At 42.7% G+C, this 17,231-nt stretch overlaps 1 protein-coding gene across 2 annotated transcripts in view; it reads left to right on the forward strand.

Annotated features, from left to right (window-relative positions):
* LOC144774269 (uncharacterized) overlaps positions 1-17,231 on the forward strand; it is a 592,191-nt gene that overhangs the window by 246,802 nt on the left and 328,158 nt on the right. For both annotated transcript variants that reach the window (XM_078659178.1, XM_078659179.1), the window contains exon 3: positions 7,532-7,634. In XM_078659178.1, the coding sequence (XP_078515304.1) occupies positions 7,532-7,634 (103 nt within the window). The remainder of the gene's footprint in view (positions 1-7,531; positions 7,635-17,231) is intronic.

Consider the following 17,231-nt stretch of genomic DNA (forward strand, 5'->3'; position numbering starts at 1 on the left):
TTTCAAATGTTATTCTAAAAAAAGATTATAACGCCTAAGCAGGAGTGCTCATGTGATGAAGCCTGTCTAGGGGAGCACAAAAGGTGAGGCTTGTGTCCAAGAGCGCAGTGGACAGTACTAAACTGGAGTAGTGTGCAAAAAAATAAATGAGCCTCATTTATAAAGCCCTGCGTCAGTTTTGCACTACTGATGCGTCACTTTTTGTGACGCATCGGCGGAATAAAACATGTGACTTCTTGCGCCATATTTAAAAAGTGACGCATGTAGGTAGATGCGTCACTTTTTAAACCTCTGCGCCACATTATACCTCTGTTAGGTGTAATGTACACAGAGGGGTCATTTCTCCACAAAAAGCCTCGTAATAGTGACACAGTGAAATCTATGAGATTTCACTGCGTCACTTTTTGCGCCATATTTAAAAAGTGACGCATGTAGGTAGATGCGTCACTTTTTAAACCTCTACGCCACATTATACCTCTGTCAGGTGTAATGTACACAGAGGGGTCATTTCTCAGCAAAAAGCCTCGTAATAGTGACACAGTGAAATCTATGAGATTTCTCTGCGTCACTTTTAGGACACTTTTACGTCCAAATCTTGCGACTGCCTTACAGCAGATATAAGACTGAGGCAAACGCTTTCACATGAAGCTTTCCCCATGTAAAAGGATGCATTGCTGGAGTACAATCATTCCATTTCAGTACTGAAAACTCACTATTTTACAAAATACATTTCCTCTCTCTTGCAAACAATCCTACCAAGCATTACCAAAAAACATAACACAAACCAACAGCAAAGAAGATCAGTATGCTTCCTAATCTGAGGTAACACAGGTGACATGATTGTGAAAGCTTCACATTTTTTTATGTAATCATGCACACACTATTTATTCTTTCTCAAAAATGTAGAACCCATTCATTTGTCCCAAAATCGATGTTTCAATAACATTTTAGAAACACAGTGCAGGTCCTATATACAATCATTCCATTTCAGTACTGAAAAGTCACTATTTTACAAAATACATTTCCTATCTCTTGCAAACATTCCTACCAAGCATTACCAAAAAAATGAAACAAACCAACAGCAAAGAAACTCAGTCTGCTTCCCAATCTGAGGTAAAACAGGTAACATGTTTGTAAAAGATTCAAATATTTTTATATAATTATGCACACACTATTTATTCCTTCTTAAACATGTTAAACCCATGGATTTGCACTAAAATCGTTTTTTATTTAATATTTTATGAACAGAGCACAGATCCTATTTACAAGCATTCATTTTCACTACTAAAACCCATTGTTTTGCACTAAAATCGTTTTTCAATTAACATTTTAGAAACACTGCACAGAAACACAAACAGCAAAGAAAATCAATGTGCTTCTTAATCTTAACTCTCTATCTAAATGAATCATAATTCACCTTTACAAATGCTTTAGGAGATTCAGAACAGTGTCAGATACACACACCAATATTTCTTTAGCAGAGCAAAAGGTATGTTCTCCAGGCACTGCAACCATTAATGGCACAGAAAACCTCTAATTCTACACACATATTCCTCATGGTAACCAATCAAAACTCTTCCCTCTCTATTTTCAAATCAACACCCTTCCCCCCCTCAGCCCTTTCTACCTGTTACCATAGCAACTCCCTCCTCACTGAGCTCCCAGGGTTAAAAGTTTATTCTACAATGTTGCAAATCAAATCAGCAAGCATGTTTGACCTCTCAATATACCAGCTTATCCACTGCAATCTTTCTTTAAATGACTTTTTCTTAACCACTCAAAGTACTTCTTTCACATAACAGAACCATGCACCCTAACTTTCAGTTTCTAACTATCGGAATCCACCAATCATTGCTTGTGATTCAAGAGCACTGAAACTCCAAAGTTTTCTTTTTGCAAACTCCTACTGCTCCAACTGCCATATCATTCCCACACTTCATCTGACTGCACCAGAACCTCCTCTCACCATGTACTCTGTCTGGATTATTGGACATAGCTACATTCACTGGGCTCAAAGGTATGCCGCTACCAGAAATTTTCACAACCTTGATTTACCAAATGTGCACATAAAATAGATTGGCCAAAGAGGATTGAGATGTCATCAATTGATACCATTGGTGAAACCTTTTACCATCTGCCACACCCTGACCTCATACTTTTGCACTGTGGTGGAAATGACCTAGGAACTTTGACTGGGGTAGGTCTGGAGATGGTTTTAAAGGACACCTTTGGGCAATTGATGACACTTTTTCCACAAACTGCCATGGTATATTCCAATATATGCCAAAGACAGAAATGGAACTGGTCCAACCAATTTTGTCCACAATTTGAGAAAGCATGGAAACATGTGAATACATCTGTTTCTGCTTACGTGAGAGACTATGGAATGGGTTCAATATACAACAACAACTTGCGTTACAACATGAAAGATATCTACAGAGGAGATGGTGTGCACTTCTCAGATGAGGGGAATAGAATATTCCTCCTGAATTTAAGACTGTGCATTGGTACCTACTTGTAGGTACCTAAATCAGCCACAGAACCCAAAAGCTCTTTTCAGGGCTACCCTACCTCTGGTCACTCCAAATGTTTATCTTTTTCTAACTTTTTTCACAATTGTTCACCAAAGTACGCTCCCCGGTACGCGTACCGGGTGCTCCCCCCGCGAAAAATTAATTTCTTTTTTTTTCCGCCTATATGGGCCTCCTAAGACCCCCTCAGAAAACCTAGAGGGTCAGGGAATGCCTACCATGCCCCCTAATACCCATTCCCAACGTTGTTTCTCCTCCATTTTCTGTCTCAAATCTACCGAAACACAAAATGGAGGACTCCCGTAGCGCTGCCGGTACGCGTACCGGGGCGCGCACCGGGAAGCGCTCCCAACATTTTTTTAAAGTTAATTTACATAAAAACCACTGGAGAGACTTTCACCAAATATAGAATAGGCCCTACTACATACCAGTCCCTACCATTTTCCCAAATTTGGTGGAATTCCATTGAGCCATTTGAGCTGTAGCACTGTCTAAATATCCTGAGGTAAATTACATGACAAAAACACATCTGAAGTGTTAGAATTTACAACCAATTAAAATGTTACTTTCATTTTCTACTTTTTTTTCCTGACATTTTATTGATTATGTACATGAATATAAATGAAAAATGAGAGGGAAACACGGCCATTTTGCCTACAACTACCTGAGGTACATCTTGAAAGGATTTTCGCATTTTTTCTTCTTCACCTCTCTGTAAAGTAAGTTGTTAATTTGTAAGGGGCACTTTAAGTTAATTTGTAAAAACGTTTTCTGATAATTATTTACTGTCCCTCTGCTATAGTTATAGATAGAGATAGGCTCCTCTGTTATATTTATGGATTGACTTAGGCTTCTCTGCTATAATTATGAATTTACTTACGCTTCTTCACAGGCACTTTTTTATATTTCTACTTCCTGCCTGTTACCATACACTCCCCAAAGTTAACTTCACTGTTAAAAAATCAGAACTACCTGTCTGAACTTAAACCCAACAGTGCCCTAACTCTAGTGATATAGTTATTTTTTATGCAATTTACAGCAAAAAAATGGAAGCGGAGCAAGAAAATATCAATGTTTCCTTCGAGATTACATATGAGGAGATTCTTCATGAAAATTTTCTTGAAGAAGATTTTATGGATCAGTCTTTGGATCAACAATTTATTGAATGTTTACAAGATATAGAAACATGCATTTTTGAGGAGATTCCAGATGATCTAATGATGGAAGTTTTATTGAACTATGAAAATTCTAACCAATAAATTTTTATTTAATAATTAAAAATAGTTTCAGACATTATTCGTTTTTATATCTAATTCATGAAGTACTACCAAAATGATTATGTTTATATTATAGTATAAAGTGAAACTTACAGTATACTGTGCAATTTTAAAACATCATAAGGGAGCAGGGTAGACTACCCATGATCCCCTAGGTCTTCTCAGGGAGTACTTAAAGGATCTGTTTCTGCTTTCCTGACAGACTATGGTATGGATTCCATATACCACAATAACTTCTGTAACAACATGCTAGATATCTACATAAAAAAAGGTGTACATTGAATTTAAGACTCTGCATTGGTACCTACATGTTGGTACTTAAATCACCCACACATCACAACAACTCTATTCAGAGCTACCCTACCTCTAAGCACTTTAAATTATCATTTTACTCTTTCACTGAGTTTTCCCCATGTGTGGGGGGGGGAGGTGTGTGTGAGGGATGGTGGGGTGTGTCTGTGAGGTGTGTGTGTGTATGTGTCTGGGGGGTGAGGTGTATAGGTGTGTGTAGGTGTATGGGGTATGTGGGTGTGGGTGGGGGTGTGGGTGTGTAAGGTGTGTGTGTAGGTGTGTGGGGTGTTTGAGTGTAGGTGGAGGTGTGGGTGTGTGAGGTGTGTGTGGGAGGTGTGTGGGTGTGGGGGTATGTGTGTAGGATATGTGTGTATGTGTGGGATGTGTGGGTGTGTCTGTGAGGTGTGTGTGTGTGGGGGGGGAGGTGTGTGTGTGGGATGTGTGGGGTGTGTCTGTGAGGTATCTGTGTGTGCGTGTGTGTGTGTGTTGGGGGGTGAGGTGTGTGTGTGAGTGTGGGTGTGTGGGATGTGTGGGTGTGGGTGTGGATGTGTATGGTGTGGGTGTGGGGGGGTGGGGTGTTTGGGTGTGGGTGGAGGTGTGCATGTGTGAGGTGTGTGTGGGGAGTGTGTGGGTGTGGGGGTGTAGGGTTGTGTGCGTGTGGGTGTGTGTGTGACGTACTTGTAGGTACCTAAAACCGCCACAGAACCCAAAAGCTCTTTTCAGAGCTACCCTACCTGTAATCACTCAAAATGATTATTTTACACTATTATTTTAACTATTTTTCACCAAAGTACGCTGCCCGGTACGCTCCCGGTGCGCGTACCGGGCGCTCCCCCCGCGAAAATCGGAAAAAAATAAAAAAATGTTGTTCCGCGGGACCCTTTTATGGCCCCCACATCAAACCTAGGGGGTCAGTGGGGGTGTACCCTGCCCCCTTTTGGTCATTTCCCCCTTTGTTTTTTGCCACCTCTTGTGTATCGATCCTACCGAGACACAAGATGGCGGCCACTGCGGACTGTTTCGAATGTTTACAGACACCCGAGAGCCAATCAGCTTTCCGTGCGCAAGTCGCGTAGCGCGCCCGGTGCGCTCCCCGGTACGCGTACCGGGGCACGCTTACAGATATATAAATTTTTTTAACTCAAATTCCTCAAAATCCTCTGGAGCACATATCTTGAGACATAGCAAAGGCACATCGGGCTACCAGTCCCTACAATTTTGCCAAGTTTGGTGAAAATCCATTCAGCCGTTCGAGCTGAAAGTGAGTTTGACCGCCCTATGGAAATTAACATGGGGAAAACACGTTTTGGGACCCCCCTTTTATCTCATCCCACGCTTGACGAATCCCCCCCGAACTTTAAGGGAAGGAGCGGAGAGCCGCGAGGCAAAGTTGAGGAAAAATTCAGGCAGATTCCTCAACCGACGCCAAAGTTATTCCCAATAGAATGTTGCGATTTCCCTATGGAAAACAATCCTAACTATAACTACCTACTGGCGACCGCCAGTAGGTAATATATATATATATATATCAGTCCACAAGTTCCGGTTGTGAAATCACGGGCTGTCGTGGGCGGTCCAAGTAAGGATACCGGAGCTCCTCTGTATTCTTGCCGCAAGTCCCATTATTTAAAGGAAACACTTGGACAACCAAGCTTCATGCAGTCACTTTATTTGGCAAGTGCATAAACGACGCGTTTTGCCATTACGGCTTGATCACGCTCGTAGTCCAGTGCCAACCACCATGTTTAAATACACCTCTTGATTCATCAATAACAATTTACCACCCTTCAAGTGAAAAAATGTTCAACATTCGTGGCCATTTTGAAATGTCAATATGTACAAGTTACATCACATAATGCACGTTGTCAAACAGTTTATAAATCATATGAAACAGTGTAAATCATATACTGTTGTACAATATCGATGATAGCAATAACGAGCCAAGAAAAATAAATACTCACTTTCTCAAAACAGTGCGCCCAGAGAATCAAACATCGGCAAATATATTAGCCGCTGGCTCTCCATAATTGCTATTGCATATGTAGTAGTTCTCAAACGCTAAGTTCACATTAAAGTAAACAGCCCGTTCATTTAATCCGTGCTTTCTCTCCGGCGCGTGTATTGGCTGTGACACATGCCACAGTTGTTCCGAGCAATATAATAGGCTCAATACTATGAGACCATAATATGTCTTCACAACGGCAACATCAATAAAGTTGTAATGGACGAAACAGAGTCCCAACAATTCTGCCCAAGTGGGCCTGAGTTATCTCCCTCATCTGTGCTAAATGTATACAGCTTCAGCCTATACATTTGTTAACAATTCTGCCCCAGTGGGATACCCTGTACACACAGAACTAATATAATGTGTCCATGTATCTATAAAAATAAATTGTCCATGAATACATCAATGATGCTAGTGACTTGTCCAATTTTCCATCCTTAAGCTAATCCATCAGTTGCAAAAAGAAGTGCCCCATCTGTAAAAAACAGACTTATATGCAGATCTGTTATGACAAACCATTACTCCATACAAATGAATTGATAATTCTTCGCTCAGATTTAACCCCTTGGGTGCCTGACTTTCCAAATCGATAATATATCGGGACTCCAACTTTCTTAAGGACAACTCTCGATTGCCCCCTCTCACACCCAAATTTACAGAGTCGATCACCACCATACGTACAAGCTTGTCATCCTGCATATGATTCTCATAGAAATAGCGAGCTATCGGGTACTGTCTGTTGGTATTGCGTATTGCGTGTAAGTGCTCCAACACCCGTTTTTTTGCCTCATGTTTAGTACTCCCGAAGTACCATTTATTGCAGGGACAGATCAAGACGTATACACTATATGGCGTGTTAGAGGTGAGTTTTTGTTAATAACAAACTCCCTCTTAGAGTTCGGTACTGCTAATTTCCTACAGTCAGTACTATTTCTACATGCTTTGCAGTTGTGGCAACACCTGAAACCAGGTGTACCAACACGTGCACCTATGTCCTAATCTGTTACATGATTGAGACTAAGTTCACCTCTCAAGGATCTGAATGTCCCTTTCTGCTGGGGAGGGAAGGGAAAGGGTCAAACAACCACAAAACAATTCTCAATTACAGACTAAAGAGGTAGTTACTGCAAAAATAAGAACACGATTTAAATACTGAAGTTTTGCAATGTACTCTAGCATTCTTTACAAAACTCAGGCATCTCTCTGGCTCTTTATTTGAACGCTTACTCAAGCAACAAAAACAGGTAAAAGCAGAGAAACCCAGTATTTTTTTCATTTTTTAAATATAAAACTAAAATAGCAGACACGTGAGAGAAATTATTGTTGAATTGTTTAAATTTTTTCTAAATTATTACTAAAGCAGAAAGATAATTATTGTATTAGAAACAAATAGTGTCATGTCACACTAATTATTTTTCACCTACCAGAGCTCTTCATAAGGCGACCAGACATTCTGGATTTTACATCACAGCCATGGATTTTCGGCATCTGCCCCAGAACAGTCATTACATTCGGCCACTTTTCAGAGCGGTAAGCATGTTTTCATGTATTCCAGAACTAATAAGCACTACCTACTCTGTCTTTACTGCCAGTGTTTTCTATGTCGTTTAAGACAGTTTATTAAGGAATTCCTAAGTAATTCTGCCTCACTCAATGGAGGGAATATTGTAATTAAATTTTTGTAAAATTGTAGAACTAATTCTGCATTTAAGGAATACCCAGGAAAATGGGTTCCTAATTCCCATCACTCTAGCTCATGTCTGGGGCCTTCCATCATAACAAAATGTTAACAAAGAACATATAAGTATAATTTTGCATCCAACAAGGGGCACATAATGACTGAATTGACAGTGCTCACCAACATAGAAAACACTAACATAAGGCACTAAGAGAGTCAAATACAAAATTCAGACACAGTATCTATCGCCTGTCTTCACTCACTGTCGCACTTATTTCAGCCCTCTTCAGAATATGGAACATTTACTAACTTAATTAAATATGGTCCAACCGGACTGAGGTGACAATGCCTGTAGGAAAATGCCTCTTTTGGATATGGTTAGCCCACCCATTTTGCCTGGAAAATGATGTTATTTTGACTAAAAGTGCACAGGGTTCCTACCAATCAGGTTCCCTGTGCCAGAAGCTCTTTTGTTTCCCAACTGGTGCCACTTCAGTACTCCTTGGAAGTCCCTAGTAGATGGAACCCCTGGTACCTAGGGCATTGGCACTGAAGAGGGCTACCAAGGGTAGCAGCACAAGCTGTGCCACCCTAGGGTCTCCTCACCAAGCCAATGCACACTGCCACTGCAGACTGTGTGCTTTGATCCAGACAAAACCGAAGAGTCGACATGGCATACATCCCTGTAAGCCATGCCAACAGACACTGTATGGGATATAGGTAAGATACCACTCTCGCACTCCTTATAGCCCTATGGCAGGGTGCACTATATCGACTGTGGGGATATATCTGCATCAGCAGATATATCCCTGCAATATCCATGTCGATTCTTGGATATTGTAACTGAATAGGGAAGCCATGTGGAGTAAAAAGGTGGACATTCATTATTACGAGTTCCCCAGCTCCCTGATGGATTCACTGTGCTATGGGATGTTGGGTAACAAACATCTCATCTTAATAAACCTGCACAGATTCCATTGTCGAATGTATTAATAACTGCACACAGAGGATCCCTTAGCAGGGTCTCCTGAAACCCACCAACCCTTCGTGTGGTAACCGACTGGTCTAAGCCAGCCTGTCACCACCAGAGTCCTGACCTCATGGGTTGAGCGCAAGCGCGCTCAGAGGTCAAGACCAAAGCCTGTCCTGGGTGGAGGTGTCCACACCTTCCCCCAGTCAGGATGAGCCATTTGTGGTGGGAAGCTTCAAAGGGCTTGCCGCCTTTGAAATGTGACCTCAGCCTCTCCTGATAGAAGGAGTCCCCTTCTGTCCGCATCCCCATTTGGCGGTAAGACAGATGGCTAAAATTAGAAAGACTAGGAGGTGTGCCCCCTCTGCCAACTTCACCCCTCAGGTGCTGAAGGCACGGTTAAGTACATTTTTCAGTGCCCACCATCTTGGTGAGGGTGGGACTTCTCCAATCAGGACTAGGGCTATGCCCCCCTCCCACAGTAGGTGAGCATAATAGAAGGTGTAGACACCCCAGGTAAAGGGCCCATTGGCCACTAACTGTCACTCCCTGTCTGTGTCCCCAAATGTAGTATTTAGGTGCATCACCAGACCCTGAACTCGGATTGCATGGACACAAGTAGAAGACAAATGAAGAAATGCTATTGGACTGAGAACTGCAGACCTTGTGGTGGACTTTGGGCGCAAATTCCTGATTACCGCCATAGAACTCAACAATCGTCAAGCCTCCAGCTTGTCTTGTCACTATGCGGCCTGCACAATAACTGTTCTGCATTGCTTTTTCCACTTCCCTTTTTCCTTCCACAGGAAATGCATTGTGCGTAATTTCGCACACCCATGATTATTGCATTTTACTATAATCTATCAAATAACAAAATGTATTTACCTTGTACCAAAGTTCTTGGTCTCAATATTCATATAAAAGAAAGTACTATTTTTCTAATTTAGTCCCGACTTCATTCTTTGAGTGTGTTTAATCATTTTTCCTTGGTGTGTACAACAAATGTGTAGCACTACCCTCTGATAAGTCTAATTGCTCTGCCACACTACCACAAAATAGAGCATTAGCATTATCTACTTTTTGCCTTTGTAAACCAATAAGGGTGTCTTCGATGTCTCCGGATAGTGTACCCCAATGTAGACCACTATATAGAGAGGTGGGTTTCCAGCAATGTACAAGGACAAAATGTAGTATTCTCACATGATGTTTCATTCCCTATGTTTCTTCACTCTAGCTGCTCAGCCTGTGTGTGTCTACTCTGTATGGAATGCTGGTGAGTGGATCTTCACTAGAATGCCTGGGTGACTGGATGAGGTGGGACAGTTGGTGAGAGGGGCTGAGCAGCTAGCAGGCTGCTCCTGGTGGGGCTGTGAATTACCATCTACAAGACTTTTACCACCTGTTAACTGACTTCTGAATAAACCTACTTGGTTTACATCATACCAGCGTAGCGTGGTTACTACATAAACTTTGTCGACGAGTTGGAGACCTTCCCACGCACAGGTAGCCTGGAAAAATTTTAAATGACCCCCCATAACATGTTGGGAAGAAGATACCAAAGGGAGCAGATGACAGGCGCAGCCAAGAGGTACAAGACAAAAGAAACAGAAGCCACTAGATCTGCCTACATAACGTTTTCATGTGTCACCAGCGCTTTCTACATGAACACTTAACTTTACAGTTGGTCGTGCACTAGATTGGACAGTATGCTGTGGTCATTTTCCATGTGGAGATTTCACACCATGAGGAGTTTTGGCATTTTATGTGGTATTATTGACATTCACTGTTTGGAAATCGTGGGGGGACAGCATGCATCAGGAACAGAGTCACGAGTCATGAGGAGCATGTTTTGTCTTTGTTTTTTTCAATGCTTGTTGGGACTTCGAGATTGCCGCCCTATCCAACTGCTTATTTCACATTGAAAAGAGACTTTGCTCGCGCTCACCTTGGTGCAGTACTAGGGTCCAGCGCAGCCTCTTGTGACTTCTCCTCCATAATCTCGACGATCTTTATTGTGATGCATTAGCTGCAGCATTGCCCTCTGGTGTTTTGGTGCACGCTGTTGTGTTGAGCCATCCGGCGCTGCACCAGAAAATGTGCCGCCATCTTAAAAGCTGGCAAGTTTTTCTTTTCAATTTCAAGTACTGGATTCCCACGTAGCTAACCACGTCACTTCGTACTTGTTCCAGTGAAGAAGAACAGTTGAAAACCTGTCACAGCTCGGCGGAAATTCGTGTTGGCACAGTTTGTTGTGAAATCGACTACGAGCCTTTAGATGTTGTCAGGAACGCCTTTGTTGGAAGTTGTTCTTCACTCTGGTGCGTGGTAGAGAGTCAAAATTATTTCATGTATTTTTCTTTGTTAAAATACAGTGTACATTTGGAGCACATTTCCAGCAACATTAAATGGAAACTCCACCATCAAGACATTTCTTTCTGGTATTTGGAAAAACATTACTTTTACATTGATCGGAGCACTTTTCACGAGTGCAGTGTGATATGTTCTGCAATGCTGCCATCTAGTGGATATTCCTCAAAGTTTCACTGTTCAGTATTTGTGTAGCAATATTGAATGTTTATTACAATCACAGCTTTACAGTATTCTTACGTTTTTTAGCAGGAGTTTGCTGCATTTTCACATAGCCCCTAGAGAGGGGTGAACCCTTACACAGGGTTAGTGTTCCATTAAAAGAGGGTTGGCCCTACGTTGGGGTAAGTTTTGGGATATTTGTGTTAAATTTTACACTTGATTACATTGGTACCTTACGCGAGGGTGGTGTTTTGACTGGTTGCAGGGGTGGGTCCCTGCGTGCATAAGACGCCTTGCGCCGCACGATTTCTCTTGTTGGTTCTACACATTGCTGGCCTCCTCACATTGGAGAGTTTTCACATTTCATTGTACAGGTTGTCCCTTAGTAGCTAGTGGGGCAGGACATAGGGTGCGAGTCCCTATGTTCTCAGGACGTCTTATGTTTTTTTTTCATAGTGTGATTTTTTATGATCACTGGTTGTCCCTTTTTGGTTTATAGGGTCAGGACATTGGGTTATAGTCCCTCTTGTCCACATTTACATTTACATTGTTCCCTGTTTAGGGTGGGGGCAGGACATTGGGTTATAGTCCCTCTTGTCCACATTTACATTTTTGCAAGATTTAGCTACAATTTACATGGCCCCAACAAAGGGGTGAACCCTTCACGGAGTGAGTATTCCCTTACATGAGGGTTGGTTCTAGGGTTTTGGTTGTCCTTATCATTTGTTGCAGGCGTTATTCCTGCGTGCGTAAGTCACCTTGTGCCGCACTTACATATTGTTGTCCCTTGTTGATGTGGGGGCAGGACTTAGGGTTTTAGCCCCTTTGTTCACATTACTTCACATTGTTGTCCGTTGGTTATGTTGGGGGCAGGATATTGGGTTTAAGTCACTTTATTCCACATTACATTTTGATCTTTATTTATTTTCCGTATTGGAGGAGGAGGATGAGTACTGTATTTTGTATCCATCTTTTCTTCTTGTCTTGGGTTTCTTTCCCTCTCGTGGTGCGGTGTTCCCGTCATCCCTGGGTCTGGGCTTTTTGACTCTGTTTTAATAGTTCATTTCCTATTCTTGATGCGGGTGGTGTTCCCTTCATTTTAGGTTGTGGACTATTTACGTATGATGTACTTTTATGTTTATAGTTTATTGCATGTCTATGGTTTTTGCATTAGCTCTTTCTTCTGTTCATTTGGGAAGAGGTATGTAGTATTCTCACATGATGTTTCAATCCCTATGTTTCTTCACTCTAGCTGCTCAGCCTGTGTGTGTCTACTCTTTATGGAATGTTGGTGAGTGGATCTTCACTAGAATGCCTGGGTGACTGGATGAGGTGGGACAGTTGGTGAGAGGTGCAGAGCAGCTAGCAGGCTGCTCCTGGTGGGGCTGTGAATTACCATCTACAAGACTTTTACCACCTGTTAACTTACTTCTGAATAAACCTACTTGGTGTACATCATACCAGCGTAGCGTGGTTATTACATACACTTTGGCGACGAGTTGGAGACCTTCCCACGCACAGGTAGCCTGGAAAAATTTAAAATGACCCCCATAACATGTTGGGAAGAAGATACCAAAGGGAGCAGATGACAGGCGCAGCCAAGAGGTACAAGACAAAAGAAACAGGAGCCACTAGATGAAACTAAGAAACTCAAGATTCCTCAAAGTAAGGAGCCACAAAGGGAACAAAAAGAGCACGCCAAGCAGCCCCACCAGTGTCCATCAGACCGGACAGCCCCTGCCCAAGCGTGCTGTGTGTGGTTCACCTGGGACATATGGACATTAATTGCGCATTCAACAGAAGTAAGGCGTGATTTATTTACTTGTATTTGGCTCTTGTAAATCTAATGAAACCTGCGAAAGGACATTTTTTAGGAGAGATTCTGCGCCAGCTAAAGCGTGTTGTACACTGTTTAGAAAGGCCAATGATGCTGCGCAGAGTGAAGCTACAAGTGCTTTGGTCCTCTTCATCTACTTCAGTGATGCTGCGCTGATTGGACTTTCAACTGTTGTGAGTTTCCCAAGTTTACTTATAAAGGCTGCGCAGGGTGATGTCCCATAACATGTTGGGAAGAAGATACCAAAGCGAGCAGATGACAGGCGCAACCAAGAGGTACAAGACAAAAGAAACAGGAGCCACTAGATGAAACTAAGAAACTCAAGATTCCTCAAAGTAAGGAGCCACAAAGGGAACAAAAAGAGCACGCCAAGCAGCCCCACCAGTGTCCATCAGACCGGACAGCCCCTGCCCAAGCGTGCTGTGTGTGGTTCACCTGGGACATATGGACATTAATTGCGCATTCAACAGAAGTAAGGCGTGATTTATTTACTAGTATTTGGCTCTTGTAAATCTAATGAAACCTGCGAAAGGACATTTTTTAGGAGAGATTCTGCGCCAGCTAAAGCGTGTTGTACACTGTTTAGAAAGGCCAATGATGCTGCTCAGAGTGAAGCTACAAGTGCTTTGGTCCTCTTCATCTACTTCAGTGATGCTGCGCTGATTGGACTTTCAACTGTTGTGAGTTTCCCAAGTTTACTTATAAAGGCTGCGCAGGGTGATGTGCCTACATAACGTTTTCATGTGTCACCAGCGCTTTCTACATGAACACTTAACTTTACAGTTGATCCTGCACTAGATTGGACAGTATGCTGTGGTCGTTTTCCATGTGGAGATTTCACACCATGAGGAGTTTTGGCATTTTATGTGGTATTATTGACATTCACTGTTTGGAAATCGTGGGGGGACAGCATGCATCAATTTTTCTCTTCAATTTCAAGTACTGGATTCCCACGTTGCCAACCACGTCACTTCGTACTTGTTCCAGTGAAGAAGAACAAATGAAAACCTGTCACAGCTCGGCGGAAATTCTTGTTGGCACAGTTTGTTGTGAAATCTACTACGAGCCTTTAGATGTTGTCAGGAACGCCTTTGTTGGAAGTTGTTCTTCACTCTGGTGCGTGGTAGAGATTCAAAATTATTTCATGTATTTTTCTTTGTTATAATACAGTGTACATTTGAAGCACATTTCCAGCAACATTAAATGGAAACTCCACCATCAAGACATTTCTTTCCGGTATTTGGAAAAACATTACTTTTACATTGATCGGAGCACTTTTCACGAGTGCAGTGTGATATGTTCTGCAATGCTGCCATCTAGTGGATATTCATCAAAGTTTCACTGTTCAGTATTTGTGTAGCAATATTGAATGTTTATTACAATCACAGCTTTACAGTATTCTTACGTTTTTTAGCAGGAGTTTGCTGCATTTTCACATAGCCCCTAGAGAGGGGTGAACCCTTACACAGGGTTAGTGTTCCCTTAAAAGAGGGTTGGCCCTACGTTGGGGTAAGTTTTGAGATATTTGTGTTAAATTTTACACTTTATTACATTGGTACCTTACGCGAGGGTGGTGTTTTGACTGGTTGCAGGGGTGGGTCCCTGCGTGCATAAGACGCCTTGCGCCGCACGATTTCTCTTGTTGGTTCTACACATTGCTGGCCTCCTCACCTCACATTGGAGAGTTTTCACATTTCATTGTACAGGTTGTCCCTTAGTAGCTAGTGGGGCAGGACATAGGGTGCGAGTCCCTATGTTCTCAGGAAGTCTTATGTCTTTTTTACATAGTGTGATTTTTCATGATCACTAGTTGTCCCTTTTTGGTTTATAGGGGCAGGACATTGGGTTATAGTCCCTCTTGTCCACATTTACATTTACATTGTTCCCTGTTTAGGGTGGGGGCAGGACATTGGGTTATAGTCCCTCTTGTCCACATTTACATTTTTGCAAGATTTAGCTACAATTTACATGGCCCCAACAAAGGGGTGAACCCTTCACGGAGTGAGTATTCCTTTACATGAGGGTTGGTTCTAGGGTTTTGGTTGTCCTTATCATTTGTTGCAGGCGTTATTCCTGCGTGCGTAAGTCACCTTGTACCGCACTTACATATTGTTGTCCCTTGTTGATGTGGGGGCAGGACTTAGGGTTTTAGCCCCTTTGTTCACATTACTTCACATTGTTGTCCTTTGGTTATGTTGGGGGCAGGATATTGGGTTTAAGTCCCTTTATTCCACATTACATTTTGATCTTTATTTATTTTCCGTATTGGAGGAGGAGGATGGGTACTGTATTTTGTATCCATCTTTTCTTCTTGTCTTGGGTTCCTTTCCCTCTCGTGGTGCGGTGTTCCCGTCATCCCTGGGTCTGGGCTTTTTCACTCTGTTTTAATAGTTCATTTCCTATTCGTGATGCGGGTGGTGTTCCCTTCATTTTGGGTTGTGGACTATTTACGTATGATGTACTTTTATGTTTATAGTTTATTGCATGTCTATGGTTTTTGCATTCGCTCTTTCTTCTGTTCATTAGGGAAGAGGTATGTAGTATTCTCACATGATGTGTGTGTGTCTACTCTGTATGGAATGTTGGTGAGTGGATCTTCACTAGAATGCCTGGGTGACTGGATGAGGTGGGACAGTTGGTGAGAGGGGCTGAGCAGCTAGCAGGCTGCTCCTGGTGGGGCTGTGAATTACCATCTACAAGACTTTTACCACCTGTTAACTTACTTCTGAATAAACCTACTTGGTTTACATCATACCAGCGTAGCGTGGTTACTACATAAACTTTGGCGACGAGTTGGAGACCTTCCCACGCACAGGTAGCCTGGAAAAATTTAAAATGACCCCCATAACATGTTGGGAAGAAGATACCAAAGGGAGCAGATGACAGGTGCAGCCAAGAGGTACAAGACAAAAGAAACAGGAGCCACTAGATGAAACTAAGAAACTCAAGATTCCTCAAAGTAAGGAGCCACAAAGGGAACAAAAAGAGCACGCCAAGCAGCCCCACCAGTGTCCATCAGACCGGACAGCCCCTGCCCAAGCGTGCTGTGTGTGGTTCACCTGGGACATATGGACATTATTGCGCATTCAACAGAAGTAAGGCGTGATTTATTTACTTGTATTTGGCTCTTGTAAATCTAATGAAATCTGCGAAAGGACATTTTTCACTAGAATGCCTGGGTGACTGGATGAGGTGGGACAGTTGGTGAGAGGGGCTGAGCAGCTAGCAGGCTGCTCCTGGCGGGGCTGTGATTTACCACCTAAAGGACCTATTAATCAACCTGTGAATAAATCTACTTGGTTTACATCATACCAGCGTGGCGTGATTACGACACAAAGCATCTGATTGGGCCTCCCAGCGCGGCTTCTGCACACCTTTCCCCACCGCTACCCACAATGGACTTAATGTGGCAGCCTGGTGAGGGAGGAGTCAGGCTGAGGACATGGGACAAGGTGATCATTGTTTTTTACTAACTCTTTGTTGTCATCTCTACACACCATCCCTTAATACGTACAGTGTAAATCATATCATACAGACCTGTATTGGCATAGTAAATTTTGAAAGCGCATAGTTCCGCCTCATAGTACCCTTGATTCGTGGCACCTCCCACTAATTCACAGTCTTCTTTATTGCGCCCATTTCCCCCAAATTTTTCCCCTCCCCTGGAACACCTCGGTGCTACAGTACCAGTCCATGTCTTCTTTCGATTTTACAATTCTTGGCGGTTGGATCGCACCCTAGGTCATTTGTCCATGCTTCTCCGAGTGATGCTAGGAGGTCGGGAGAGTTGTTCATTATTTTTTATACACCAACGAAACCGCTTTTTCATGCATTGGGGTCTATGAGTAATCAGTCTTCCTGTGGGGAATATTCTGGTAATTGCTCCCCCTTCGGGGTCATGTCTCCCTAAGGCGTGTTTAAGCTGTAAGTATCGAAGGAATTCGTTGTCAGATATTTGGTATTCTTTTTTTAGGTACGCGAACCTTATCATTGCATGCTTCCTCCATATATCGCCTAAATATTCAATCCCAATTATTTGCCATTGTCGGAAGCCCTTTAGGTGCCCCACATCCCTCAGATGTTCGGAGTGCCAGAGTGGTGTTCGCCCGGTCA

The sequence above is a fragment of the Lissotriton helveticus genome, chromosome 1_1 (genome assembly GCF_964261635.1).
Source record: "Lissotriton helveticus chromosome 1_1, aLisHel1.1, whole genome shotgun sequence".
Taxonomy (NCBI): domain Eukaryota; kingdom Metazoa; phylum Chordata; class Amphibia; order Caudata; family Salamandridae; genus Lissotriton; species Lissotriton helveticus.